At 50.5% G+C, this 23,584-nt stretch overlaps 8 protein-coding genes across 8 annotated transcripts; 4 read left to right on the top strand and 4 right to left on the bottom strand.

Moving 5' to 3' along the window:
- Positions 1-115: 115 nt before the first annotated feature.
- Positions 116-6,334, bottom strand: F5B22DRAFT_627454 (clathrin heavy chain-like protein). Its single transcript, XM_047976328.1, has 4 exons — positions 5,725-6,334; positions 5,274-5,645; positions 983-5,218; positions 116-928 (listed from the first exon to the last, which is right to left on the bottom strand). Exons 1-4 carry the CDS (start codon positions 5,812-5,814, stop codon positions 569-571), a joined length of 5,058 nt encoding a protein of 1,685 aa, XP_047825805.1. The 5' UTR covers positions 5,815-6,334; the 3' UTR covers positions 116-568.
- A 1,023-nt stretch (positions 6,335-7,357) lies between these two features.
- On the top strand, positions 7,358-8,943 carry F5B22DRAFT_519975 (DUF1746-domain-containing protein). Its single transcript, XM_047972618.1, has 2 exons — positions 7,358-7,930; positions 8,028-8,943. Exons 1-2 carry the CDS (start codon positions 7,665-7,667, stop codon positions 8,821-8,823), a joined length of 1,062 nt encoding a protein of 353 aa, XP_047825804.1. The 5' UTR covers positions 7,358-7,664; the 3' UTR covers positions 8,824-8,943.
- Positions 8,848-10,238, bottom strand: F5B22DRAFT_519981 (RNA-3'-phosphate cyclase family protein). The gene has a single exon (XM_047972619.1). It carries the CDS (start codon positions 10,091-10,093, stop codon positions 8,873-8,875), a length of 1,221 nt encoding a protein of 406 aa, XP_047825803.1. The 5' UTR covers positions 10,094-10,238; the 3' UTR covers positions 8,848-8,872.
- A 348-nt stretch (positions 10,239-10,586) lies between these two features.
- On the top strand, positions 10,587-11,427 carry F5B22DRAFT_651629 (Sec62/63 complex, subunit Sec66; the record flags this gene model as incomplete). Its single annotated transcript, XM_047979496.1, has 3 exons — positions 10,587-10,692; positions 10,764-11,065; positions 11,137-11,427. The coding sequence occupies 3 exons, from the start codon at positions 10,587-10,589 to the stop codon at positions 11,425-11,427; spliced, it is 699 nt and encodes a 232-aa protein (XP_047825802.1).
- A 318-nt stretch (positions 11,428-11,745) lies between these two features.
- F5B22DRAFT_519962 (uncharacterized protein) lies at positions 11,746-13,989 on the top strand. Its single transcript, XM_047972617.1, has one exon. The coding sequence runs from the start codon at positions 12,266-12,268 to the stop codon at positions 13,478-13,480; it is 1,215 nt and encodes a 404-aa protein (XP_047825801.1). The 5' UTR covers positions 11,746-12,265; the 3' UTR covers positions 13,481-13,989.
- Positions 13,990-17,339, bottom strand: F5B22DRAFT_519941 (uncharacterized protein). Its single transcript, XM_047972616.1, has 2 exons — positions 17,190-17,339; positions 13,990-17,115 (listed from the first exon to the last, which is right to left on the bottom strand). Exon 2 carries the CDS (start codon positions 17,094-17,096, stop codon positions 14,499-14,501), a length of 2,598 nt encoding a protein of 865 aa, XP_047825800.1. The 5' UTR covers positions 17,097-17,115; positions 17,190-17,339; the 3' UTR covers positions 13,990-14,498.
- A 2,471-nt stretch (positions 17,340-19,810) lies between these two features.
- On the top strand, positions 19,811-21,140 carry F5B22DRAFT_519907 (uncharacterized protein). The gene has a single exon (XM_047972615.1). The coding sequence runs from the start codon at positions 20,040-20,042 to the stop codon at positions 20,940-20,942; it is 903 nt and encodes a 300-aa protein (XP_047825799.1). The 5' UTR covers positions 19,811-20,039; the 3' UTR covers positions 20,943-21,140.
- A 15-nt stretch (positions 21,141-21,155) lies between these two features.
- Positions 21,156-23,500, bottom strand: F5B22DRAFT_627441 (glycine cleavage system T protein). Its single transcript, XM_047976327.1, has one exon. It carries the CDS (start codon positions 23,018-23,020, stop codon positions 21,593-21,595), a length of 1,428 nt encoding a protein of 475 aa, XP_047825798.1. The 5' UTR covers positions 23,021-23,500; the 3' UTR covers positions 21,156-21,592.
- Positions 23,501-23,584: the final 84 nt, after the last annotated feature.

Here is a 23,584-nt window from a genome sequence, read left to right as displayed (position 1 = left end):
TGTGCATGGGGCGGCAACTCAGGCTGAGCTTAGCTTTTCCCCAGCATACCCAATAACAACTGGCATAGACTCTCACTATTTTCGGAATCAAGAGGTATTGGAATACTGTGCGACGTAGAAACGTGAATGAATACAAAAACAATTCTCATTCGTCTTATACTATCATACAAATGTACTATGGTGTGATCTCATCGTGACGAGACGCCCAAAATCATTAGGGATCGACAAATCTCGATATTCTAGTTACTTGCTCGATTCGACCCCTAACGCATTGACAGCAGGAGAACCGCCTCGACCCCTTGACCCTGGGGCGTCAAAATACCGTCACATAAGACACATTATCCCCTCCAAATCTACAAGAACTTTTGTGCAGCCCCTATACTCTAACGCATGTGAGTTCGTATTACCTGTCTGCACTGCATCCGGATGAATCAAGAGCAGACGAAAGCAGTTATGCCATAGGTCGGAATGTGTATGTTTGATGTGGTTGGACGTATGATGGGCCAATTACATGCGGAGAGACGGGCTTCGCAATAACAGGCACCAACACGACAGGCTGAGGCGGTGCCTAAAAGCCGTAGCCAGTAGGCTGAGGCGCGAACCCGTTGGTTTGTGCGTAAGGTGCCGGAGAGATGTTACCAGCGCCAGCACCAGGACCGGCCGTGATCATAAGGCGATTACCACCCAGTATAGGCGTCTCATCTTCGTGCTTCTCCTGGGCAGCTTCCTTCGCTTTCCGCGCTTCATTGTCAGCTTTGAGAGCTGCAAGCTCCTTGGTCTGCTGAGACAGCATGTTAATCATGTAAGGCATTGTAAAATCGTGCAAGCCATGGCGCCACGAGATCTCAAGCACTAGATCTGGGCGAATCAGATCATAACAGGCATAAAGCATGCCCACGTAGCATTCACGACTGCCAATGTCGACGAACTTTGCACACATGTTAGCTTGTATTGACATATGCTCGCACACAACTGAACTTACATATCTGAGCAGCTCCTCAACAACATCAGTCTTGGCAGAAATGGCGGCCGTCTCAATAGCATCCTTGTACAGCTTGTCTTGCTTGGATAGAGCAATGGATTTTTCCCATCTCTTGGTCTTGCGGTAGATGTTAGCAGCAACCTGTCTAAAGAAGACCAGGTCGTGTTTCTCCAAGCGTCCTGCTAGTTCAACAGCATCGTAATTATCGTAATTCTCTACAGAGTCACGAAGGGTCTTGTAATCCTCCTCTTCGATAAGCAGATCATTGATGGCATCGTTGACCGTGCGCTTGTTTTGAGATTGGACATTCAGTAAGAATGGTTTGATCAAGGGGAGATTATCCGACTTCTGGAACATCCGAACGACTCGATTCACGTCGATACGTGGTGTCAAAACTTGGAGGAGGTCGGTAAGAAGAGATGGATGCTGCTCGAGGTAGAAGTTGAGAGCACGGTAGTAGATTTCTAGGTTTGCAACCTTTACAATAATATCTTTGAACTGTTGGTGTTCCCAAGAATTCTGTGCCCGTTCCATGACAGCCAAGGCAGCGTTGTCAAATTCATCATAGTGATAGTAGCAGAAGACAAGTTCGGGCCACAAATTGGCCTCCTCACAGGCACGGATCAGCTTAGGAAGGTTCATGCGGCTCCAGAAGAGCTTGATGTGTTCCATCAAACGCTCGGGGTGATATTTAGAGAGAGCAATTCCCAGTTCGGTGAACATGCCCATATGAGCACGCTCCAGACCTAAGCCTTGCTCGAGAAGATCAATGAGCTCGTCGAAGTATCCTTCATATTCGTATTGCTTGACAAGAGCTTGCAGTTGCTCAGCATCAACGATCAAGTTTAGACCGCAGATCTTAGCAAGGCGGAACTCCTTCTTAGCAACGCATGCGGCGTGGACCTGGTTCCAGACCTTGATGTTGTTGGCTTTACGAGCGCACTCAACAGCGGCTTGGTAATCCTCAAGGTGGACAAGAGTAGTGGCGAGTTTGGACCAGTTGGAGATACTTGTGTAGAAGATCTTCGCAGCTTGATGCAGATCCTCACTTGCAGCCTTATCACCAGACTCTTCGATGTTGGCCACATTTGTTCCTCTAAGGAAGTCCTCTAGCTCTACTAGCTGATCTAGCCTAGCATAGCAGAAGGCAAGAGCCGTATCAATCGGAGGCTCACGAAGAGTCTTGCGAGCCATACGAAGATATTTCACCAGTTCCTCATTCTTACCAGCATGAGTGGCAACTTCAATGACTTCGGCGTAGTTGCGTGGGTCGCCGGCCTTAATGTAAGACTCAATTGCATCACCTACACGGAGACCATCAAGTTGGGCTTTGGCGACTCTACTCCAAACTTCCGGCATGTCGACGTCTTCTGCGTAGCCGTTCGCACGATCGATACTAACGATATGATCGACTAAAACCTCCACTGCCGCTGTGTGGTTTCCAACCTTTTTATAAATCTCCAGGGCTTCTTCGAAGAGACCAATATCAATACATAACTGAGCACACTCATCTGGATTGAAGGCATCCAAGCGGTGGATGTAGTCCATAACTCGTCCCTTGTCAGCCTTAGCGGCCGTGAGCATAAGTAGGTTTTGTAAGCTTGGGTTATCGGTGAACGGAGAAGGCTCCAGAATGATTTTCTCGAGAAGCTCAATTAATTCAATCGGCATGTCAGACGCCATAAAAGACGCAACAGCTTCAGAAACCTTGGCGGGGTCGTTAGACTCAGGAACAGCTGTTGCAATGACCTGGTCGACAACGGAGCGGCGGTGGATGTTATTCTCGCTCAAGACGAAAGTCCACAGTTCTCGGTCTGCTCGGTCCAAGAGGTAGCGGGCTTGGGCGCGGTACATCGAGTTCTCATTAGTAATATTGACTAGTTCAAGATCGTTTTGACCCTTCTGATACGCAATGAATGCTAAGTTAGGGTCACGCTTTTCACAATACTTGCCCACACTCAGTGTATCATATTGATCATTCTCCTTCAAGAACTTTTCAGGGTTGTTGTTGGAGTCAATATAGATCTTTGCGAGAGCGTTGAAAATAGCTTGCTGTTGATTACCAGCTGCCAAAGTAGCCTCCAAGAATGGCAACAGGAGCTTAAGGCGGTTTCGAGACTCAACCTCATGAACAAGGGCATCAATTGGTATTGAGGCTGCGTTGACCGATCTAAGCAGCTCTTTAATCACAGACTCGTCACAATCAACATCAAGCAGGCCACCAACTACTTCAGGGGTTCGTCCTGGATTGACTCGTTGTACGTAGACCTCGATTGCTTGGAAACGTTGGTTCTGGTACAGGTAGAGGACCAGATCATGGACGAAGTTGTGCTTATCGCAGACGATGATGAGTGGTAGCATTTCGGTAAGTTTTGCTTCCTTCAAGAAATTCTTCACCTTCTCAGGGTTATAATAGTTGCTATCCCTGCAGATTCGCTCCACTTCGTTGAATTGGCCCATCTTGGTAGCAGCTTCGATATACTTAAAATGCACATCGGGATCTTGAGATAGATTGACAATGCTGCCGAGATAGTAGAAAAGGCCTTCAAAAGTTCGGTATTTCTCGAAAAGATCAATCAGATTGGTTGCACCTAAAAGATCTGAGTACTTGGTGGCGACTTGGACAACGGATTGAAGATTTTGGCGAATGTTGCTTTTCATCATTGCATCTAGGCAGTCTAGGGACTGCTCGACAGAGAGATTGCCGAAATATGATACAAACCATTCTGGGTTGAAGTTGGGCTGGCCTGGAATGTTAACGACAACACGTTTGATGTCAGCGGGGGACTCGTAAAGCTCCAAAGCCTTGGTTAGCAAGCCGTTCTGTTCGCACAACTGCGCAATTCGAGCCTTGTCGAATTGAGTGAACATTTGATTGCTGAGTATGGCATCAGCAACCGGAGGTGCATTGACTAAGTTCATTTCCAAGAGTCTGGTTTGCAGATGACCGTGCTCGGGAAGATTGTCCTTGAGAGCATCAAGCAAGAATGCAGTTGCCTGTTGAACCATGCCCTGAGACTGGAATACATCGACCACACGGTCAAGGTCAACCAACGAGCCGCCTTCATTGCTAGCCAGCGTGCTCGCAAATTCTGCGCCTTTTTCTGGGTTGGTGCGGACGATGTGTTGGAGTAGACTGATCCAATCTGGCTGATAACCAGTTTGGGAACAATATGGCAGAATCTTCTCAAATTGGCCAAGCTCGGCATACGAAGCAACAACTTTGTGGGTAACGTTGGCTTTTAGGTAGACGCCGAGGGCTAGGTTGATGTCGTGTGGTCGGATCTGATCACCCAACTCCTCTGAAAAGTCTAACTTGCCTTCCTTCGCCCACTTCTCCAAAAGGTGTTTGCGGCCCTGTGACAATACCGGGATAGCCAACTCCAAGGTTTCCGTTTTGTTCAACGGAGTCGTCTTGTCGAGGAGCATCCCAAAGTACTGGAGAATGTACGACATCTTGCCGGGCTGGGCTGGCAAGTTCTTGAACTTGTTTATTGTCTCTGTTGTTCGCAAAAACCCGCGGGGCGAATTAGCAGCAATCTTAGCAGCATTTTCATAGTCGCCTGAGGCAAAGAACTGGTCGAATTGGCGCGCATAGAGCTGATCAGCACCAGGGAGCCCGGCACGTGAGGCCATCTTGATCGCCATTTCCGTGTTGGCGGGGTTTTGGAGAAGGTATTGGATCATATTGGCATCGTCGACAGACACGAAAAGCACTTGACCTTTCCGGTTGATCCCAACGATACCAGTCGAATCAGCATCTGAGCAGGTGGTAAAGATTGTTTCGCTTGAGATACGGTTCATGAAGATAGCCGAGCCACTTTCGAGGTCATATAGATGGATGAAGCCGTATTTTGTCACCATGTAGATGATACCATATTTTTGCGAAACTTGTATAGCGACTGGGAAATCGTTCGTAGCCTCAGGAGGGAAGAAGATATCGACTGCCTTCTTCTGAAAGACGGGATTTCCTTCTTTGTGATCAATTTCAACAATGTGTAGCTTCGCACTTGTCGCTGTCCGAACAGCGAAAGTAAAAAGCTTTGTGTCTTCAGCAGCACCGTCTAACCTTATGGTCCCGAAAGTGGCAGCATGCCCTTCAATAGCCTGGCTAATACCTCGATCTTTCGAATACAACTGTAAACTACCGACAACACGACCTTGTTGTTGGGAAATACCGACTACCGACATCCACTTTCCCTCGCTGTTGACACGGTAGTTGATGATTTGGCAGTTCTACCATATACTTAGCGCCACGTTGTTTCTGAATATAGCTGGAAAGAAGACTTACGTTAAGATTAGCATTACGCTTGAATACCTCAACGGGAGCAGCTTGGGCCTCGTTGTATATGTCCCAGTGATAGACCGAGGTCTCAGTAACCAAGCCCAAGGTCGACTCGCTGATCCACTTCCAAAAGACAACGTCTTCGTTCATGGTGGCGGACTTGAGCTTTTGCTTCTTCTCGAGATCGAATATCTGCAGTGTTCTAGACTGAGCACGGAGAGCGATAATTTGCTTAGTCCAGTGCATGATGGCACTATCGGCCTTGATAGGGCGACGGGTGACATTGTTATTGGACTGGAGATCAACAATGACGACATCGGGTTGAGTGGCACCTGGTTTTTGGTCTCTTATGCAAATAAAGTGATCAGATTCTAGGGTCTGTCCAGGTACATGTCAGCTCAAAACTCGGCAAGCAGAGGCCAGGGCAGAAACGGTGGAGGCTCGTTATGGTACTAACACATGAGTTGAAACCGATGGAGCTCTGCTCAACGCCGGCATTGTTGAGCGTCAACAGCTCCTGGAACTTGATCGGCAGCGATTGCGCCATGGCTCAAGACCACATGGGCAAAGATGGGTGGAACTTGATGGATATTGAAGGCGATGGGACGCAAGGAGGGTTCGGGGGTTGTTAGGCCACCACGAAATCCAGGGAGCTGGGACGGGTGCAAACGTCACAGTGGTTCTTCGGTAGGCGGCGAGAATGTAGAGCGGAGGGATTTCTGGAAGAGTCGAGCTGCAAAGACTGCTCCAAGGTGCACAAGCAGGCCGTAATCCTGATGGAAGGCCGCAACGCGGGTAAAGGAACTCAAGCGATTCACGACGACGTGGTAGCTTCTTAGGTGGCCGAGCAAGGGTAGAAAGGAGTGACGCGCCAATGCTGCTAACAGGAAAGTTGGCAGGCAGACGGTGGGGGGTCGCGCAGGTAGTTGTAGGCGAAGTATTTCAGAGGAAGAATGAATTATTGGAGATGGATGAAGTGAGAGAGTGATGGCCGTCTGCGCGGTATGCTTGTAGGAAGAAGGGTGAGCGTGAGGCGCAAGTGGCAGGTCGCTGGCCGTTTTTCTTGCCACGGTGCAGGCAAGCAAGCAATGCTAATACAGTAGAATACTTGTTCGCAAAGGAGTGCTCAGCAACAACCGGTTGCATGTACCCAGGTACACAGTAAGTACCAGTACTGCTAGATACCTACCTAGGTAGTAGTGTGTATGACTGCTGGGCCTGGCTGCTTACGTAGGCGACTACCTACATATGTACCTACACGGTAGGTAGATACCCAGAGATTACCTACAGGTACCTGCCTAAAGATGTAAGTAGGCATCTAATCTCCAGTGGTACGTAGGTGTTTTAGTGCAGTTAGTATATCACCTAGTGAACTATTTGGTGGGATTACGTAGCCGATTCCTTCATCATCCCCTTTCCATTTTCTCTACCTACACATAGTGTACTTAGTAGGTACACAGTTGATTAAGTAGTACATATACGTGGGACTTTCTATGTAATGGTTTGAATTGAAGCTGTCCCAATGTATATTTAGCATGTGCAATTATGTACTGATTAGGAAAATATCTGTGTAAGTGAGTAAACAACTGTTTAAATATTCTATACAAAAATAAGCATTTGATAAGTGTTGTTTTGTATGAGATTTGGCAAAGCTGCAACAAACTACTTGGGCTGATATTTATCTGTTCTGTTCATGTTAATACCTGGTTTCTTGACGATGTATTTTATATTCCATACATAGAGCAAGAGCCCTGTAGAAGGCAATGCTTGAGGCCCGAGTCTGCTGAACGACCTAAAGTAGGTAAGTGGGTAGCTCTAAGAACCCTTTCTCTTACCATATTAGTTGCGACAAGATGGAACTGAAGTAGAGTTTTCGATTGCGAGATACTTCGCAGGTTGTTGCTAAGTACGATTATAAAGCGATTGTAGTATAATTCAGCCGTTAAAATCCCTAAATCAAGCATAAACCTTTCTATTTCAGGCCCTATCGAGACATGTCTTGAGTGACAGGCGAGACAGGCGACATGTAAACCGACTTCCTAGGAAGTCATCCTAGTCCCTTTCTGTATTTGCACCTTACCTCTAACATCGAATCGAATGATTAGGTAACAACTTGAAAGTACTTAGTTACCTGGACGGCAATAGGGACTGGTAGCGAGTCTCTTGTGTCTGCCCAAAAGTTAGCCTGTAGGAATGCAGCATACAACCACTGCCACCAGCCCCGAACGCGCGCCATCGTCGCCTCAGCTATCATAAAACTATTTGTACAAAGAGCACGCTGGGTCGCTCGAATCGCTTGTTCCCAGCGCATGAATACCGACTAAGGTTAGGTACTCCAACAGCATGTGAGAACCTACCCTTCCTCACACCTCTACATACGTCGAATGAGGCCGAGCTATGAACAATGATTCCTCCCCGACCTTGCCGGCGGACCGTCCTTTGCTTCCCAACCAGCACCACGGGGGCGACACCAACATTCACCAGAGCAGTACCCAGTCCCCCGAGCCCGAGCGTCGACAAAATGATTCCTCCAGTCCGCAGAGCCTATCCCTCTCACCATCGGCGAAGGAAGGCCTTACTAAGAAGTTGGATTTCCTAACACATCTGTCTCTCAACTTGGACACCTTGGTGTATGCTGAGTTGTGTATATTGTACTATATGGAGTGCGTGCTCCCCTTCCATATACCTACCTCCTCTAAGCTCCCTTCCTGTTCTCCTTGGAGATCTTTTTTTAATGAAGCTGACAAGTTTCCTTTGTAGCTGCTCCTTTTTCCGTTTACTCTTACGATGGATGGCGCAAACGCTGTTTGCCAGCCCCAAGACCGAAGATACCGTTCTGATCGTGCCTAACTATCACGTTTCTGCCATTGTCGCGCCCAATCTTCTATGCATGTTCCTACATTTAATATCTTCGCCTCTCCAGGCTGGAGAAGCGTCACGGGGTTACCTACATGGCGGCATCCTTGTTGATTTCATTGGGCAAACGGCACCATCCTCACGGTTCACCTTGATCGTGCTTGACGTGGTTATCCTGGTGATCCAGTGTTTCATGCTCACAGTGAATATAGAGAAGGAGAGGATTAGAGCCGTGATAAAACCACCACGAGCCAACGCGAACACAGGCGGTGTTGTCGCCGTGCCAGTTACAGGCCAAGATCACGATTCGGAAGAACGTGGGGTTGTCAGAGATGCCCCTGAAATGGATGAAGTAAATGAGACGGCCAACGTTGAAATGCGTCCTCTGGGAGACCATACTGGCGGTGGGATTAGCGATAGTGAACCTGCAGGCAGAGAAGGAGTTAGATTCCTTAGGCAGTCAGGGGTCCGGCGCCACGGTCGTCTTGATGGATTCACGGATGTTTTGTGGTCGGGAAATGCTATCATCGGGAATTTTCACATTCCTCGGTCTCTGCGGAATGCTTGGCATAGCACGGGAAATACCCCGGAAAGCGCAGCTGCCTATGCCTTACAGAATGTCGGATATAATGCGACGCTTGCCGCATTGGCAGCTCAAAGAAGAGCGAGATTGAGCGCAGCACAGCCAAGGCAATCGTGACACTACTAGGAGGATTGTTGTACAAAATTATAGGATATTGTATGGTTAACTACGCGACCTTTCTGCTCACATTTCCTAGACCCGAACCTTTAACGCCGATGATAATGTCGTCTGTGTCATCCTCATCGACATCTCTTATGCCCCAACTACTAGCGCCAAACTTTTTCAAATCTCGCGCCAGCTCTATTATCTCTTCACTGCCTATTATTTCCCTTCCTATCCGTAGGCGACCGATATCCTCAGATCCCATTGCCATCAAAGTCAGCAGTGTTGGTGCAGCCGCTCTACTGACAGAACCACCCTGGTTGATCGAATCTAGGAGCTGATACGCACATCTTTTCCCTATATCTTCTGGGACCACGCCACCTTTCGATGGGACCACTGTGTCCGCCGAAAACAGCACACCAGTGACATTCGATTCAGCGACCAAGCTGAGACCAAATCCAATGCCCATTCTCTTCTTCCCTCCTGCCTTGTCCCCAGGATCGGCGACCAGCGGCGCCTGATCGTATTGTGCGGCGATATGGATATCCGCGCAAAAGGCATTTAGCACTTCTCGCGCAGAGTGTATCATACGTGCATTATTCGAAGCAGATACTCCAGTTGAATATGCGACGCCTCGTATCCGTTTTATCCGTCCGGGATTCCGGTGAAGATGTAGGGTCTTGGGTAAACGGACTTGGCTTGCAAATCTGAGTTCAACTATCCCCGCGCCACCAGTACCTCGCTGTCCTGTGCATGACCTTTGCAAGATTCGTAATTCAATTCGAACCGCCGGTATACCGAAGAGGTCGTATAGGGGGAGAATCGCAGTACGGAAGGAGTCGATGGATAAGTCACCTGTTTCGGTGGCGGCCGTGATCACGCCCGGTCCAGAGAAGCGCACATTCATATGGGCTTTAGAGAAGGGTGCTAATAAGCACAGAGGCAAAAGGAAATATGTGACGCCCCTTGTACACGTAGCCGGGATATTATGTTCGATTATGTCTCCGTCGCCGGCGCCATAGCCTGCTACTGCGCCGGTGATGAGCCCAGGCTGATATGTTACGGTCGTTCCCGTATAGGATATTTGCATAGAGCTGCCATTGGTGACAGCTTCGAGAAGCCGAAGAAACGAGACCTCATGCGGGGCAAGGCCAGGGTTGGTGGGCGAATTCGGTCGGATCTTTGATATGTGTACTGGTCGACCCGTGAGTGTCGCAAGGACAAGACGCTGGGTGAAGTTCTTGTGGCCTGTTAACTTGACAAAATCTTGTCGCGAGATCGACATCTTCGGGGCCACAACCTAAGCTATCATGTAGAATTACAACGAAGGGCGGTATTGCTTCAGGTGCACCTATTTGATCCGTTACAATATCCTTCACTCTACACTTTGCATGGACAATCGAGATAAATTCTGCCAACAAAATTTAGGCGGTAAGCTAATGGCCCCTGTTCGTTGCCCATTCAAGGTTGCTTCGGCGCTAGTAGTAAGCTAGCTACGTAACCGTGCCACGTAAAGATACCTAGGTACATATAGATGAGCCACAGCCTCTCTCCCTCACATCAAGTAGGTACCTACCTAGGTACTTACATAGGTAGGTTGTGGCTGAACTGCTCGACTTGCTGTGGAAAAGTGTCAAGATCCATATCCCCCGAAAAGGCCCATGCCAATCTAGGTACACAAGCTAGTATTCGTCCGTCTATTCAATTCACGTCTCTCGTTTCTACTATCCTTTCCAATACCTCAGCCTGTCTTTTACACTGGCGCAAAGGTTCGCACCATGTTCGAAATCGATTGGATGAGCCTCGCGCTCCCATTCGCCTATATCACCGTGCTCGGCGGATCTCTGTACACATTCTCAACTGTTTACAGAAAACGGAAAGCTGGTGTGTTGCCTATTTCAAACCAAAGCTCCTCACTTAGCATTAACGCCTAGCTAATATGTGATGATGTACAGCGCAAAGCGCCAACCTAGAGCCATGGTTCCCACCACATTTGCAGCGAAACATATACTTGTCGCTCTTACATATGCAACCAGAAGCTGGCCAAGAGAAGGCGCCCAAAATTCCCGACAGCGTTATTCGAGCCGCACTCCTCCGCAGAGCAGTTGAGAACATCCGTCGAATCATTCAGATTCGCACATCCAAGCAAGCTCTCAACACGTTATTACAGAAGGGAAGCGTGGGCGAAGATCTAAACCAGAGATTCCTAGCAGCCGAGAAGGAGATCGAGGAGGAGTTGCGCGATGTGGTGAGCGAGGTACGCACCTCCAGAACCCTGCGTTCATTCCCAGCTTGGATAGTCTACTCACATTCAGTCTACGTTACTAGGCCAATGCTCTCGCACCAGGCTGGGGACAGACAATTTTCCAGTCAGCCAACGAGATTGCTGCTAACACCGTTCTACGCACCCGCCTAGAGGAGATAGAGGGCCGGCTAGAAGCAGACAAACAGTGGTGGGAGAAGCGAAGGGAGACTATCAAGGAAGATTTTATGAAAGAACTAGACGAGGACTCGGCCAAGGGCTCCACCAAAGTCGTTAGCGACGAAGAGGCCGTCCACGTGGAGCTGAGTAGCCCAGCCGCAACGCCGTCCAAGAAAAAGAAGAAGGGCAAGAACTGAGCGGCCTGGTGATGCGCTGGTAGTGCTACCAACCTGTAAAATTACTGGCGAAACCCCATGTTCATAAGGGATGTCTTGGAGGGGCAATTGCCATCATCGTGTCTGGCGTTTAGGCGTAGGGATTACGGCGGTGGCACTAATAACTTAGCACACGCGCCCATGCCAAACATCGTGGCTGTAAGTTAGTAATGATGTTTTGCCCTTGTTACCACAGGCGTTTCACCATAGGACTGAAGCATTATTGTAATCTCAGGTAACATATTTATCAACTCGGGTGGGTTCTGCTTTATGTGAGTGTTACACGCCTATTATAATTGGCATCGCAGTGCCCCGCACATCTACTGTACTTAGGAAACAGGGCTACTAAGGCAGTAATAATCAGGGCACCTATATAGAGTTCCCACGGTCATACACTAGACCTACATGTATCTACTTGGGGGCGACTTGTTCTACATGTTGTGCGAAGTAATTGTCTTTATGTCACTTGTTGAGAGCCCCTGAGCCACAAGCCGCAAGAGCGCTAGAGTGCCTACGATGTACCTAGAGGGCATCGATCCTCCTAGGTAGAGGTACCTACTACATAGCGGTAGTGGTATATACCTAGGCGTGTACATAGTAGGTACATAGCAGTACATGTGCATGTGTTTGTACGTGGGTACTTGCTTTAGGTAGGTAGAGCTTCAAGCCTAGCTCCTGGCTGACCAAGTTGCTTTGAGGTGTCTAGGTATTTATTTGGTTACTTGAAGCTGCGCAAATAGTTTACCTTTATCATGGGGAACGAAGATTAACGCGTGAATTGCAAACAAGACATACGACTCCAACACCAGCCCCTAGCATCATGGCCAACGCAGAGCCACAGCCAGGTCTGCCCTTTCCCACTAACCCACAAGAGTTCGACAGCGATGAACGTATCTCCTTCTCACGACTCGACAACAAATTCATTGGCGTGCTAGATGACGGGACTGAATTTGAGTGGGATGCCCAGCTGAGGCGATGGATCCCCAGTATCGACGAGGAACTGCTTGCCAAACAGCAGTCCGCCTATGGCGGCGACAGAGACGCATCAGAAGACAGCGGTAGCACCATAAACAAGAAGAGGAAGAATGGCTCGGCTGAGCAACACTCCAACAAGAGACAACGCGCACCCCCACCTCCCCGCCAGAACACTGCCATCTACGTCACGGGCTTGCCGCTCGACGCGACAGTCGACGAGGTGCATGATGTCTTCTCACGCAAATGCGGTGTCATCGCCGAGGAGATCGACAGTGGACGGCCACGCATCAAGCTGTACGCAGACGAGAAGGGGAACTTACAGGGCGATGCACTGGTTGTTTTTTTCAAACCCCAGAGCGTCGAGATGGCGATTATGCTCCTCGATGATACCGATTTTCGATACACCGCGTCAGGACTCTCGAGTGGGCGCATGCGCGTGCAGGCCGCTGATTCGAAATACAAGAAAACGCATTATGATCGCGAGGGCGAAGACGATGCCGGCAATGGCCGTAGCCGCGCTAGGGAGCACGGCGGCAGCAGTACGGCCGCCAACGACAGCAATAATAACGGTGGAGCCCACAATCCCATAACAGGCACCGGCAAGCCGCGAGACAAAGGTCGCGAGCAAGATAAGCAGAAGATCATAAAGCGGACACAGAAACTCGATGCGAAACTCGCCGACTGGGACGATGACGACGACGGCCCCTTTAGCGCCCAGCTCGAAACAAATGCGCCCAAGGGACGCGTGGTCATACTGCGTCACATGTTCACGCTACGCGAGCTTGAAGAGGACCCGGCTGCCATGCTCGAGATCAAGGAGGATATTCGCGACGAATGCTCTAAGCTCGGGACCGTGACTAATGTCATACTCTACGATCTAGAAGAGGACGGCATCGCGAGCGTCAAGTTCAAGACGCCCGAGGCCGCCGCCGCCTGCGTGGACCTGATGGATGGTCGCGCATTTGATGGCCGCACGGTCCGCGCCACCATCGCTTCCGCCAAGGAGAAATACCGTCGCTCCGACAAGGACGGAGGCGAGGACGAGGACGACGAGGATTGAGGAGACCGAGATCGAGGAAATCACACCCATCATTGCTTTCCGTTACTATGACACACACCCAAATCGCCCTTTCCACCCCCAATGCTTCGCTGCTTCAGATGTGCCCCATTCTGAGGTGTACTGAGAGATACGCAACCAATTATACGTGTCATCTGTTGCGAGAGAGGTTGAACATTTATAGAAGGTGAATGGCATTCAGTTTAGCTAGGGCGCGTCAAGTGAAGCCAGCCATGTATTTTCTACATGCTAGATGAGGGAATGAAAGAGAAGCAACCGACAGGCCGCCACACCTCCCCAAATTTCTACGGTTAGGCTCTCTCCACGCTTGATTAGGTAGAGTGGTGGCTAAGGAGTCAGAGTCTTGACATCCGCGCTAGGTTTGGTTGGATAGGGACGAATAGCTTCAATGCGAGCTCAGATCAGCACGGTAATTCGAAATTAGTGTCGATCTTCGATATAGAACTCGGTTGTATTCGTCCCCGTGTAGATAGACAAGCTGCCTAAGGCATTGAGGGTATATCCCACTCTATCAACTGATAAGCCCCAAACCAACTACACGGTACCATGCTATCGTATTTTATACAAATGATCATTGATCTATTGATCGCAGATCACCATGATATAACAAGTATATACATATTCATTCGGAAAAGCGCAAAGGAAGCCCAGGGTACTTCTCTTTGTGCTAACATAGATACACAAAATCTATGATTAATCATTCGCACGGCATCCGTATTCACGGGTATCCAGATATCATGAACCCCGCCACCGTCCCTTTGCTCATCGGTGATTATGAGTTCATAATTCCACGAGAAAGTACGTGAATGTGTGTGTGAGAGAGAGAGAGAGGGATAAAGAAAGAATAAGCAAAAAGAGGTATCCCGAGCGCCTAATCACACCCGCCAACGCCTCATGTGCCTGACCATGGCATATATGTATCCGCGACGCCGAGTGAGACCCAAATTAGGAACCATTAATGCTATGTAATGTAAACCAGTTACGTTTAGGTTCATTCCTGCTAGGCGGCCGGATCAGACTCTGGGATCTCAACCTCTGGCAACTGCTGCTCCTCGACGGGAAGCTCTACGTCTTTCACCGGATGGATCAGCATAGGTGGTAGACACATACGACCTTCGCCACCGCGCATCTCTTCTATGCTAGTCCCATTCTTGCTCTCGTCAACAATCAGCTCGAATTCCTCGCCGCCAACGTTATTGACCGAGAGACCAAGCCATCTATTGTAGAGATTGGGCGACAACGCGGAGCGATAGAACCAGGTCAATCCTTCCAGGTTATGTTCGCGGTCGCCAAAGACCGAAGAACGAGAACCGCCGCTGGCGCCATTCTTGCCATTATTGAGAGTTTGCGCTAAATATTCAGTTGGCCACTCGCGGTCAACATAAAGTGGGTGCGGTACGAACACAGCCTTGAACCCATGCTGCAAGGCAACAGTTCCTGCCCACATTTCAGGGAAGGCATGATGCTTCAAGAAAGCAGTTTCTTTGTGCATTGCTAGCAGGAGACGACGTGACATGCGCGAGGCCGCAACTATGTGGACACGACGTGGCGGCTTGCCATTCCCATCGCCCTCATTATAGCCAGTAATGTCGTCTGCGAGAGCCCAAGAGGTGTGTTCAGGATCGAACAACGGGTTCAGGGTGATGTAGTCTGCCTCCTCACCCACTCCCCAAACGTACTTGTCTTTTTCGTAGCTAGTTGGTGGCGTGGGATCATTGTCGGGATCAAGCCAATCTTTTGGGTCTTTGGGTCGCTCTGGACCCCAAATGAGCTTGTCACCACGGTTCTGTTGTTGGTCTTTTTCTGTACCAGGGACACCGTCCCATACGTTGTCAGACCCCTTGACTCCCATTTCGCTCTGCACCCTAGCCATTTGCTTGAAGTCCTCCCATGACCCGTGTACAGAGGGCACATAGAATCGGGCATTTCGTTCCCAGAGTCCCTTTCGTGGCTGCTCTTTTGCCCATCTTTCCATCTTCGAGAACAAGTCGTAGTAGTGACCGGTGTAACGGATGTCCATTTCCCATTGCCAATAATAATCATATTCGGGGTGCTGATAGGCGAAGTATTGCATGGCCATCTGCAAGCCGCGGTAGACACCATGTACAGGTAGTCCTGGCCCCTTGGTCCAAAGGTCATATATACCTTGGTAGAGGGCCAGCATCTGAGTCTCTGTCCACAGTGTGACTATCCCCCGGAATTCTGCAGGTATGGCTTCCTCGATTCTACGGCGATAGGTATCCGAATCGGCCCAAATCGGATGAGCTGCATCATTCCTGACCTGAACCAGTAGGTGCACATCATAGCGACCACCTGAAGCTAATACCATTTCAGTTATTAGGGAGCGCATATTCATGACATCCTCTTCTCTCCATAGAAACTCGTCCCAGCACCGTACAACAATAGCTGTCCTAGGCAGAGCCGGAGCATTATCCTTAGTACTGCTGGGCTTGTCCTTTATGTGAGGCTCCCCCGTAGGCTTGCTGGTTTGGATATTTACGGTCTCAGGAAGCGAGGATTCGTCGAGTGTGATGTCGCGAGCACTGAGGCCCTTCCGAATCTTGTTCTCATCGATGAAGAAGCCATGTGGCATGGGTTGTCTTGGTGGTAGAGGTTTGTAGCGAGCAGAATTTGCTTGATAACATTGTCGTTGAATCTCAGCCCAGTTCATTGACTTCCAATCAACCCGAGGCACTTTTTCCCATGTAGACTCGAAGCCCTCCGTATCACCGTGCTCTCCAGCGCCAAGACCGCCAGATCTGGCAGAGTAGCCGAGACCGTAAGGCCCGTATCTCCCATAGCGCTCGAAACATATTTCTTTAGGAAAGTCAAAAAGCTCATGAGAGCCTAGGGCAGCATCTGGAAAGCCACTAGGCACCCCATCGTAATAGCGGATTGGCGGCACCCTTATTTTCCGTTCCATATCTAGAAAGCATTCATTCATGGTTTCAGGTGTGGTTTTGAAAACACTCTGAGGGTGAGCGAGAAATTCTTTGCTCGAGGCCATGGCCCGTCTCTGGGATTCAGCATCCTCAGAGTTCTGGTCGCCCGGGACGAACGCCAGCTTATCCAGGGGCACCTCATCTTCAGCGCGTGGATATTCTGGTTTGTTTTGGGCAGCTGGAATCAGATTTCTTATTCCACCATAATATCTCAGGAGTAAAGGATAAGATTCCCACACATGAGGGGGCGGCGGCGGCTTCTCTATCTTGCCTTCGACAAGAGCCTTGTTCTCATTGTGGCTCGCCCGAGCCAGTGTTAATATCATTAGAATGATGAATGACACCAGACCGAAACACAGGTATCGGATGACCCTGTTCGGCAGACGGTAAAAGTATGGTCGCCCCGAGGCTCTTGGGACTGCTAGGCGTCGCTTGGACAAGATGGGGACAGCAAGGGATGAAGTGGTGGAGCTATGAAATGAGTTACTTGTTTCTGGCGACGATGTACTGGAATATTCGTCATAGTCGGAGTCGTCGTAAGAATCGTTGCTCAGGCGGTCTCCGCTCGGCGTGCGAGGTTTCTCGTACATGGGAAGCTTGGAATGGCGAGCATAGCGCGAACGCCCCCCCGAACTCCAGGGCATGCGGCCGGCCATGATGAGGCACGGCGAGAAGCTATTGCGCGGCCGTGTCAGAAGGCGAAGAAATGAACGAGCAGATGATGGCCAGATTATCTAGGTCGTACGAACCGTGTTGACTAGGTAAATACTCCTCAGTGTTGTGGTTGCTCTGGGGTCCTCTTGGTTGTATAGGAGAGAGAGACAGGGGTTGTTGATATTGATAGCGGCAAATCGATGACGACGAAATTGCGATGGCAGCTAGACCGGCAAGACAATGATGGCGTGGACGGACATGAACATTACTCGAGCAAGTGTAGAGAGGTCAACAATAGCGAAGCCCAAGGTCTCAGTTTCTTGTGAAATGCGAGAACAGCGGAAGACAGACGGATGGATGGAAAGATAGATGAATAGATACACTAGACGTAGGTAGCACGAAAACAAGTTTGGCATGGGTTGTCGGGATAGGGATAATCAATACTACCTCACTTATACAGGCTGGATGAGGAACAGAGCAGAGCACAGCATGTGCAGCTGCTTTCATCAATCGTCATTGGAAGAAAAGGCAGAGAGGAGGGCGGCGGACCGGGGGTGGCCAGGGCAGAGCAGGGGAAGGCATGTCAAGCGTGTCCACCGTCAGCCCCCACCCATCAACAACCGCCCCGATGCAACCATTCACAGCCCGCGAATGCGACTTGGTCCCATTGCCATGAGCAACGGCCAAGGCTTGTGGCCAAAACGCGTAACGGCGGCCAATGCCGTCTAGCCCGATGTGGAGGGGGGGGGGAGGGAGCAGAGAGAGCCCCCAGCCGAAAGCGACAGGCCAGAGAGGACAGGCTTGCGAATCCTATGATCGACATTGCTCTCCTTTATAGAAATTTTTTCTGTAAGTGTCTACCTATCTTGTAGGTAGGTTATCTGGTCAGACTCTGCCTCTTCTAGCCAACCTACATAGATATGTATTTTCCACACAGATAACCGTACAAGGTAGGCACACTCCTGCCTTCGCAGATGTTTAATTAAGTATTGATGTATACTGTATAAGTCCACTCCAAGTTACAGGCACACGTAGTAGTGTAGGTAGTACTTATAGGACTTACATAATACCTACCTAAGTACTTGCATCCATACTTAGGTACATAGATAGATTCCGGTAGTACACTTAGGCCAGCCAAGGGACTCCTTCCAATAGAATTACATAAGTACGGACTAAGTAGGTACATATCGGTGTTAATATCGGTTGTGGTTGTTGTAGACAATTTCGCTTCGGCGAGGTGGATGGGGGAGTGCGACCTCTGTGCGGCATTGTTCCTACCTAGGTAAGTAGACGACGACAAGTTGGTTCTAGATATCTGAACCAACATCATCGGATTCCAACAGCAAATGCCTGTACAGCAGTGTGTCCTCTACGTAATGGGTCGTCGGGTATCTCTGAGGTGTTCAAGACACTCAGTCTGCTCAGGCAATAATATCACCTGTCTATTCAAAGATTTCACTGACTGACTCTCTTCGCCACCATGCTTTGCACTTATACGAAGTACACTGAAGTGAAGATCAAAATGTGTCGGCAGCATTGAACGAAGTCTGGTCCGTACCCGTAATCTGTAGCCGGGCTAGCTCGTCGATAGATAATACTGAAGATTTCTTTATCGTGCATGTGGTGTGACAAACTTGGTCATCCATACCTCATTCGTTCATGGCGAACGAGGCAGAAATCCACTGACCAAAAGATTGACAGCTCACGCGACCTTGCCTGGCATAGAAGTGCACCCTTCCATCACCCCATCTCTGTGCGATGCCACGACCTTTGCTGCCGCTTGCGGAGTTCCGGCTTCTATATCGAACCATCTCTCTTCTCGTCCCGGGGAACACCCGCCCTGCGTTTCTCCCACTACCCAACGACACGCCGTAACAGTCGACCTTTGTCCGTTTAGGTCAACTCGTTCAATACAACCTCTCTGATTGGTACCGACCGCCGGAGAGGCTCGCTGCAGGGTCATGCCTTAGTTTCGCTGTCACCGCATCGTGAGCCGCCGACGATTGGGCCCGAAATTGTTCAGCGGCCACTCACAGAACGCAGCCCGTCCATGGCTGCTTTGGTCTAGATTGAGCCCAACAACTACCATTGCCCTCGACCAGGTGCTCCGAAGAACGGGCCACGATGCAGCCGAACAACAAATCCTGTCAACCGCTGCTACTTCGCCGGCACCTGCCCCGGATATCACCAGCATCCTGGATACCCTGAACAAGGGTTTTGCAGCCGGCTTATGGGTTGTCTAACACTCATTTGCTTGACAGATTTGGCGTTGCAGACTAACATGGTATGCAAACCATGTTCTTGTCCACGAGAAAGCTGGTCACAGCAACAATCAAGACCAAGGTGAATGACTCGAATACTGGACAAAATGACCGGACATGCTGCAACCGATCTGATTAGACAGACGGCACGGAACCGTTTGGTTAGCGGTGGCTCCCCGACCTGAAGCCGAGTCTCATCGGTGATCGTTGCTTTGCTAGTTGTCATACAAACATCATTGGTCTACAAAATGGCCCAATCACACTTGGCTTGACATCACTGAGCCGGTCATCGCTCACCATCAAGGCCCGACCAAGATGTACAAGCATCGTCACTTGACCTCCCCGTGCAGGAGAGGCGTGCGCTGGGAGGACCCCTGGAATTTTACACACATAAAAGGGCGCTTTTCGGACGGCACACACAACTGATTTTTACCTGTATGCAAGGTACGAGACATACCTAGAGTGTTATTAGACAGGCTTGAAAAACTCACCACCTTCTTCTGAATCACTATTACCCGTTCCTCTCGCGTGAATCTTAGTTACCTACCTAAGATACCGTCTCACAACATATCTGTCGGCCCTTCAATGCTAGTTGAGTTCACGAAAGATAGCTCATGTCACCCCTCCATTCATAACTTCTTCCTAGCAACCTATCAGCTTATATAATAGAAGATATAGCCAACTATGGCAACATCTCTAACCCAAGCGAACGTGCTCAGCACCCAATCTGTAATTACCGAGTCCCTTCCCACAGAAAACAATACACCTCAATACTTCAGTGTGACCATAAGGCAGGACTCACTTACTGTCACCCTCGATGGGCCAACGATCTTCATCCTTTCCGCCTCCCTCATCTTCGCCATCCAATTCCTACAGCCGGTCACAGTCGCTGTGTTAATTGGACTCGCCACGATAGTCCTCTTTGTGCACAATGACTACCAAAACTTTATCAAACTTGGACCAGGCGGCACACCGTCAACCTTTACCGGTTACGTTCGCATCAATTGGTTAAAGCTTTGGGCGCTCCGCGACCCTTTCAAGCCGTTACCCTCTGACCAGGCAGCGCAGCCGGCGAGTGGGATCCTAGCCAAGAAGCCCCTACCATATCGATGTGGACCACGGCCTCGCGTTGTCGGAATCGCTCCTCAGCGGCAGGTGAACCAGTTCGGTTCGAAAGAGTGCTATCTTGCTCTTCGCCGCATTCTAGAGAATCACGGCCGAGTCCATACCGAGGAGATGGGCATCGGAACATCATGTTTCGAGAAGCATGGCCTCGGTCTGTTCTCCCGATATCCCGTCAACAACACCTGCCAAGGCGAGATCTGCCATGTCCATAACTCGGATCACTCGCTGCATCTGAATCTGCACTCGGAAGACGCCAAGGAGGTCATCGAGAAGGGCTGGGGCCAGCGTCATCCCCTTACCAGTCGCTGCTTTCTTTTCAAGATGCCCGTTCCTCGCCAGTTCACCATGGTTTATGCCCCGCGAACAAGGGACGAGCTCAAGGTTGTTTGCCAGATTATCGAGGCCGCGGGGTGGTGGGTCATTGCAAAAGAGATTCGGTTGGACGTCCTGGGCGAGGTGTAATGGGATAGAATAGGGGTGCCGTTGAGCTAAGGAGTGACGTAGTACAGCAATCTACTAAAGCAAGCAAGCAAGCAATGTCGGATACCAGGTTGCGAATTGGGTTTGCCATATGACTTACAGAAGATTAAGCTTTATACCGGTTACTAGATAAAGATTAAATGGACATTGATAATACCTTTCACACTCTTTCAAGAAGCCTATAATTCGGTAACAAGCCAGGAGAAGCTAGAAAGATGGCTCTCGATGATAAGAAACCAAGTAAAATAATCTTCACTACCTAGATCTTCGTTGAGGGTATCTAATGCGAGTCATCCTTTTTGTTAACTCCCCCTGTGTCGTACTCTTTCCATCCCGTTAAACAACGACATCGTGTGCAATGTTGAAAAATACAGGCTGCTGCTCCTGCAGCCACTATTACTCCGCCGTCAAGCCCTGTAGCACAAAATATCCAAAGAAGTTCGGGGAGCCGTGTACTAGATAAAACATAGAACCTTGCCGAACTTAGGTACGGCTACACAAGTAGTAGTTCGCCCCTCGTCATACTATACTCGTAACATGCAAAGACTTTCAGCCCCTCTCCTTTCTTCCCGCAAGCTCGGAATCTTTATATGAATATGCAAAATCGAACAAACCAACTCCGACCAGGAAGCCTACGCAGGCACCTTATGATACTTCGCCGGCACAAAGGGCATCTTCGTCACCACGGCCTTGCGTGGGCGTCCACGGACGAGGACGTGGAGCTCGGTGCCAGCCTTATGCAAGCCGTCCTTGACATAGCCCATGGCGATGTTCTTACCCAGTGTCGGGCTAGGGCACCCACTGGTAACAACCCCGATCTTCTCGCCCTCGTTGCTGGGATCCACGATCTCTGCGCCCTCACGCGCCGGGGCACCCTCGACCGTGAGTCCCACACGCCGCCTCGACACGCCGCTACCACCTTTGCTCTTGGGCGTCAGCTGCGCGAGCACGACGTCGGCGCCGTGGAACTTGTCGGCGTCGGACGCGGGCGTCCGGCGGTCCTTGCCAACGATCCAGCCCAGCGCGCCCTCGACGGGCGTCGTCTTGTCGTCGAGGTCGTGTCCGTATAGACACATACCCGCCTCCAGCCGCAGGCTGTCGCGCGCCCCGAGGCCGGCGAACTGCAGTTTCTCAGGTCCCGCGGCAGTGAGCAGCGTCTCGGTCACGGAAACTGTGTCTGCCGGGTTGATGGAGATCTCGAAGCCGTCCTCGCCCGTGTAGCCCCCGCGGCTGATGAGCACGGGCTCCTTGGCGCCCTTGATGTTGGCGAAGCACGACTGTCCGAAGTAAAGCTCGTGCAGCTTCGTGACCGCTGGGTCTTCCAGGATCTGGGTAAGCAGCTCCTCCGAGAGCGGCCCTTGCAGGGCAATCAGACCCCAGCCGTCGAGGACTTCATGGCGAACTCCGGGGCCGTCCCATGTCGCCAGTTGCTCCTTGAGGTAAGCGAGATCCTTTTCCCGGCAGGCTGCGTTGGTCACAACGTAGAACCGTTCAGGCCCAAGCCGGGTGATGATGGTGTCGTCGACGATGCCGCCTGTTCCTGGCCATAGGAGCGCGGAGAGCGTGCTCTGATGAACCGGGAGGCTTGCCAGACTTCCTGGTGTGATGCGTTGTAGAAAGGCCGTTGCACCTGGCCCCTCGAACCAATGTTGCACCATATGGCCCACGTCGAACAGCGATGCCTTCTCTCTCGTGAAGTGGTGGGAAGCGCTTACGCCCAGTCCGGCGTATTGCACGGGCATCTCAAAGCCGCCAAAGGGCACCATCTTGGCGCCGTGGGCGAGATGAATATCATAAAGGGCTGTTCTACTGAGGGGCGTGTCGGACGAGGAGGAGGAAGCATAAGATCTGTGGCTTTGCGATGTGGGGGGTCGTGGATGATTGCAAGATCGAAGATGCGTTGATTGGGCTTGTTGCGGCCTCGTTGTCGTTCTTGAGCAGGCAAGGCCCTTGGTGCTAGTGGCGGCCGTGGACGAGAGAGGTCGCACAAAGGCTGAGTTCGGGCCGCCGAGAGCTCGAGAGCCTCTCCCAGCTGTCGATATGACTTTAGACAGCTTCATACTGAGCCAATTGGGATGGTGGGTGTCAAAATTTAACTGAATGTCCCTAGAATTCTACCATAAAAGCTGACGCCACTAGTACGGAGGAGAAATATCGGGCTATGGGAATAAAGCATGTGAGCTAGGCCATGTAGTCGACCCATGCATGTATAAAGAGCCGGCCGATCACGGCATGGCGGGGCCGAGACAGCGTCATTCTAACCTCGGACACATATCCGATGGCATCTAGTGAATGCGGCTTGGGAGGCAATGGTTTGACCACCGGTACCAAACGTTAATTAATTGTGGTTAGAAAGTTGGTAAGATGAGGGCAAGATATCATGAACTCATCAATTACAAACTATCGTGCAGCAAGCCTGCCTGCAACAAGCAATTGACTGTTTGCCGTTGAGTTGAAACAAGTTTCAGTTCCCCCCGACCACAACTTCTTCAACCATCTAGCCAAAATCCCAGGCAGCCTTCAATTGTGCAGACCATCGAGGGGGGGGGGGGGGGGGGGGGGGGGGGGGGGGGGGGGGGGGGGGGGGGGGGGGGGCGGGGCGGGGGGGGGGGGGGGGGGGGCGG

This window comes from Xylaria bambusicola (assembly GCF_022495145.1).
Source record: "Xylaria bambusicola strain CBS 139988 unplaced genomic scaffold F5B22scaffold_71, whole genome shotgun sequence".
Classification (NCBI taxonomy): Eukaryota; Fungi; Ascomycota; class Sordariomycetes; order Xylariales; family Xylariaceae; genus Xylaria; species Xylaria bambusicola.
Note: the sequence above shows the minus strand (reverse complement) of the source record. Positions and strands in the feature narration are given on the sequence as shown.

What these genes read in the sequence shown, in the direction of transcription:
- F5B22DRAFT_627454 (XM_047976328.1), bottom strand. Translation starts at nt 5,814, where the DNA reads ATGGCGCAATCGCTGCCGATCAAGTTCCAGGAGCTGTTGACGCTCAAC. An exon ending in AGCGTAATGCTAATCTTAAC is followed by an intron (nt 5,219 to 5,273) that starts GTAAGTCTTCTT and finishes AGTATATGGTAG; the next exon opens with AACTGCCAAATCATCAACTA. An exon ending in TTGAGGAGCTGCTCAGATAT is followed by an intron (nt 929 to 982) that starts GTAAGTTCAGTT and finishes ATGTGTGCAAAG; the next exon opens with TTCGTCGACATTGGCAGTCG.
- F5B22DRAFT_519975 (XM_047972618.1), top strand. Translation starts at nt 7,665, where the DNA reads ATGAACAATGATTCCTCCCCGACCTTGCCGGCGGACCGTCCTTTGCTT. An exon ending in TGTATATTGTACTATATGGA is followed by an intron (nt 7,931 to 8,027) that starts GTGCGTGCTCCC and finishes TTTCCTTTGTAG; the next exon opens with CTGCTCCTTTTTCCGTTTAC.
- F5B22DRAFT_519981 (XM_047972619.1), bottom strand. Translation starts at nt 10,093, where the DNA reads ATGTCGATCTCGCGACAAGATTTTGTCAAGTTAACAGGCCACAAGAAC.
- F5B22DRAFT_519962 (XM_047972617.1), top strand. Translation starts at nt 12,266, where the DNA reads ATGGCCAACGCAGAGCCACAGCCAGGTCTGCCCTTTCCCACTAACCCA.
- F5B22DRAFT_519941 (XM_047972616.1), bottom strand. Translation starts at nt 17,096, where the DNA reads ATGGCCGGCCGCATGCCCTGGAGTTCGGGGGGGCGTTCGCGCTATGCT.
- F5B22DRAFT_519907 (XM_047972615.1), top strand. Translation starts at nt 20,040, where the DNA reads ATGGCAACATCTCTAACCCAAGCGAACGTGCTCAGCACCCAATCTGTA.
- F5B22DRAFT_627441 (XM_047976327.1), bottom strand. Translation starts at nt 23,020, where the DNA reads ATGAAGCTGTCTAAAGTCATATCGACAGCTGGGAGAGGCTCTCGAGCT.